The following is a 4655-nucleotide window of genomic DNA, read 5'->3' as shown; positions in this document are numbered from 1 at the left end:
GAAAAATTTATCAAGTATTAAACATTTCTTCTCTAAATCATACTGTATTCACTGCTTTGCATCAAAATCCATCAAGTATATAACATTTAATTTCTAATCATACACTGAATTATCTGCTTTACAGAAACATGTATAGAGTATAAAACAATTTGTATCAAAATCATACTGTATTCTCTATCTAGTATTTAACATTTATATTCTAATCATACACTGAATTATCTGCTTTACAGAAACATGTATCGAGTATGTAACATTTCTTCTCTAAATCATACTGTATTCTCTGCTTTACACAAAAATCCATCTAGTATTTAACATTTATATTCTAATCATACACTGTATTCTCTGCTGTACAGAAAAGCATACTTGGCATTTCATTCGGTTGCTCGCTCCTTAACAGTCTATTCTTATATTTAACGATAATCTTGAATATCTCTCCATCTATATTTCTTTGCCAGTAAAAAGCTATACATTTCTTTCGTTTCATATCTCATTTATCCAAGTACACGAGCTTTTCTATCCTATATATACAATGTTGCTACGATACTAGACGGAAAAAACAATATAGTTGTCGCAAACAGAATTCTGGTTGTGTCAACCAGATTAAATAGTAAAATATGGAACAACTAATTATCTGGTTGTTATAACCACAGAGCAATTGTTAAACGACATTGTTGCAGCAGTGACGATACCTGGTTGCCTTAACCTTTGCAATACGTATCCTGATTAACGCAACAATGTGGATAGATAATCATATCCACAGCAAATAATGCTCCAACCAGACTTTGGTAAGTAACAAAGTCATATCAATCATACACATAATCATTGCATAAAGATAACTAAGATAATGCAGCTATATTGCTTACAACTAAATATTTCTGGTTATGTGCACCATATCATTTTTTTCCGTGTATGTTTATGAGAATTTTTATTTAACGTCATAGGTTAGGACAAACATGGTATCGTTAATTTGATCCGATAATGCGATCGACTGATCAATATTTATTCGTTACAAATTATACCAATTAATAACGTTTCCAATATTTCAGACCAATATTTCTACCAAGAGGGATCAGGAGAGTGCAGGAGTACGGACCAAGGAGAGAGAGAGAGAGAGAGAGCTGCCGAATAACGGACACGTATGAGGTATGTTTTAATTTTTATTATGCCATACATGTGTAATTTACTGCCTTCTTCTCACTGTCGGATCCACTGGACCAAAATTTAAGTTCAGCATCGTCTTGCAGTAGATGCTGTAACTATAGGCACGGCTACGTCGCATTTCGCCCAATTCCTGCAAAGGCACGCAACGATTAAACAACTCGTCGATCGAGTCAGCGGATATCGTTATCTATAACAATTTCAACATTTACCTCGTGGTTGTAATAACGGAATCTATCCGTTATCTGTCTTCGCCTGTCCGGCGTGTACGCAGTTTTAAGCGTAAACTCTAACACCTCGTGAAGGAATGCTTCCGACACGTGTTTCAGAATAGCGAAATTCACCACGACCATTCTGTTGTGGTCCACAAAGTTGCGGTCCCAGAACATAGTTCGTATGAATTGGGGCCACGTCTTGGCGTCGCCAACCACGTCCTGGATCGACAGCGGGTTTTTATTTATTTGATCGATGCTGTAGCACGCCATTTCAATCTGAAATAGATGACAACTTGTTGAATCGTCGACACGTCAACGACCGTATCTGGCAATTGTAACAATACTATTTATCGCGACCAATATTATCTCTCTTACCTGTACGTCTCTCGAACAATTGGATCGCTGCCACCTGACTCTGTGTCGTACTTAGAACTGCGTACACACGGAGCGTGCGCACGTCGCCACCTATGGTCGCGCTCGGTACGATTGGTTAATACTCGTAGATCCAGCCAATCGTGTTTCAAGAAATCGTTGACCGCAGTTGAGCCCGCTGAACGTGGCCAAAGTTTCAATCGCGGAACAAAATACTCGAAAATAATAGCGAATCGATCGCCTGCACTAGTGCGCACACCAAGGCCACACTCGATAGTCAATTTCCATCCGTCTCCATCCTGTCAAGTGTCTTGTCTAAAGAGGTTAGTACGGCTCTGTCATGTGTCAAAATCGCATAAACGACTCGCGAGACGATCCGAAATATAACAACGGATTGCGAATATCGGCCGAGGAGTTGAGCAGATTAACACGCGATTGTACGAAAAGGCGCAAATATTTCTCGTCGCAGTATTTCGAGTAGCTACGTACGTCTTGTTATTCTCATAATAATTGAATTTCATTCTCCTTGTAATGTTTATTAAGCGATAGATGTATTAATTGTTTTACCGATATATTTTAGAGGAGCTGTAGACTATTACCGTCTATTTCTTTCTCTCAACTATATCACAGATACATCGATACGTCTATTGCCCGATATACATGCCAAGAAGAAATCAATTTCATTATTAGGAGAATAACAAAAAGTACATACATGGCTACATTTCTTATGCTTTCTTCTCAATATGCACGTCGAGAAGACACGTTTAATTTGTCTCGGAGTCGTCTTTTAGATACGTGTGTCTGAAAGACGACTCAAAGATGTCTCATAGACACGCGTGCTGTATGGCTTTGCGGCACGTATACATGTAAATCTATTGTAACCAGTATACCATTTTTATGTTGCAGTTAAGAATTATCATGTCGAGGCCGCTCAAATTTAACGAGAGGGACCTAGAGGAGCCGAAAGAACTAGAGTGTACGTGAGTATGTTTGTACGCAAAAGTACCATCGTCGCTTCGAATAATGTACATCTGCCTTTTATTTCAGAGACGCAGGATTACTAACTAATTCGTACGACGTCGCCGAGTCCAACGACGACACTGCGTCGACGGTGGACGTCGACACGTTAAGTAACTTGGGCGACCTGGACAACTTGGGCGACCTGGACAACTTGGGCGACGTGGACAACTTGGGCGACGTGGACGACTTGGGCGACGTGGACGACTTGGGCGACGTGGACGACTTGGGCGACGTGGACGACTTGGGCGACGTGGACGACTTGGGCGACGTGGACGACTTGGGCGACGTGGACGACTTGGGCGACGTAGACGACGACGACGACGACGACGATGACCAGGAAGATGTTGAGGTCAAACGTGCAAGGTAAACATTTATTTGTTAATTATTTTCTTTTTCTTTTCGTGCAACCAATGTAAAATAATTTTCTTTTTTCAGAAAGGAGTGAAGACTTGCAACGTCCTGACTAATGGTTCAATTAATGGTTCAATAAATTAATAAATATATATATATTCCGACACGAGTCTTTGTTTATTGAATTATTCACGTTGTCTTCCTTCCATCCATCCATCTTGACTTCCTACCCTTCCTCCCTGCCGACGTGGCTGTCACCTTGACGCGGTGGCGGGGCTTAAACGCAAGACTCTTGGCGGAGAGTCTTGCGTGAACCAAGAACAGCCACTCTTGTTACCCAGATAGCATTTTGACATCCAATGTATATACATTGCATATACATCAGTGTATGACATATCCGATGAACATACATCAACGACATACATTGGATATCGTAGGTATGTGCAAATGCAACGCGCTGTACATGCAGTGTATATACATTGGATGTCACAATGCTTTCTGGGTTCCAGCTTACAAACGAACAGATGGACCAGTTTGATGAACTCGTAATAAAAATTATTACTATTAACAAAAGCTATATATTATATTTAAAAATATATTTTTTATCATTATTTATTTCTTCATTAAATAATTCAATAGCCGGAAAATTACATGTAGGGATAATAAATAGCTATGGCTATAGCTATAGTTTTACTAGATATGAAATGACATTTTTTTTATAATGGAATGGATTGGACACCCACAATTCCCTAATAGAAAAACACTATAGTAACAGCAGTATCATCGTGCATATCTACCTGCATTAGTTGAACATTCATAGAATGTACAAGAGGTATATTTTATGTATATTCCTCCTATCATGTAGAATGAATATACATACCACATATATCCGTACGATATTCTACGAATATTCATAAATATATATGCATCCTATAAGAGGTACATTCTATGTATATTCTCAACATCATCTCGAATGAATATACACACCACATACATCCATACGATATTCCCTTAATATTTTATAAATGTATATATATTTCTGAATATTCTATGTATGTACATGATAGATACAGGATATTTGTTTCACATTACGGACACTCCATGTATATACATAGAATATCCACTGTTTACTGGGTTCTAATCATACACTGTATTATCTGCTTTACAGAAAAATTTATCTACAAGTATACAAATCATACACTGTATTCTCTGCTTTAAACCAAAATCCTTCTAGTATTCAACATTAATGATACGACGCGAACTAGAGAGAGACAGACGCACTTTGCGAGGATAGATGATACGCGAACTAGAGAGAGACAAATACACTTTGCGAGGATATACGCTACGCGAATTAGAGAGACAGACACACTTGGCGTGGATAGACAGTACGCGAACTAGAGAGAGACAGACGCACTTCGCGCGGATATACGTGAAAACTTCCTATAACGACTGCGGCTCGGGCGCGGGGCCTCGACCCGTCGTCGCCGTCGTCGGAATCGACGTACTCTGGAGCGCGACGTTCGCTCCCAGCCACCGGCC

General features: G+C 39.5%; 1 protein-coding gene across 1 annotated transcript; it reads left to right on the top strand.

The window, feature by feature from the left end:
• Window positions 1-2663: 2663 nt before the first annotated feature.
• On the top strand, window positions 2664-3128 carry LOC105570967 (ciliogenesis-associated TTC17-interacting protein-like; the record flags this gene model as incomplete). The annotated part of the gene is made up of 2 exons (XM_012028425.1): window positions 2664-2725; window positions 2793-3128. Coding segments are annotated over exons 1-2 (398 nt in total), but the record flags the coding sequence as incomplete, so codon positions are not given.
• Window positions 3129-4655: the final 1527 nt, after the last annotated feature.

Source organism: Vollenhovia emeryi, unplaced genomic scaffold (assembly GCF_000949405.1).
Source record: "Vollenhovia emeryi isolate VEMERY1.0 unplaced genomic scaffold, V.emery_V1.0 DF941471.1, whole genome shotgun sequence".
NCBI lineage: Eukaryota > Metazoa > Arthropoda > Insecta > Hymenoptera > Formicidae > Vollenhovia > Vollenhovia emeryi.
This window is presented reverse-complemented; position numbering and strand designations above follow the sequence as displayed.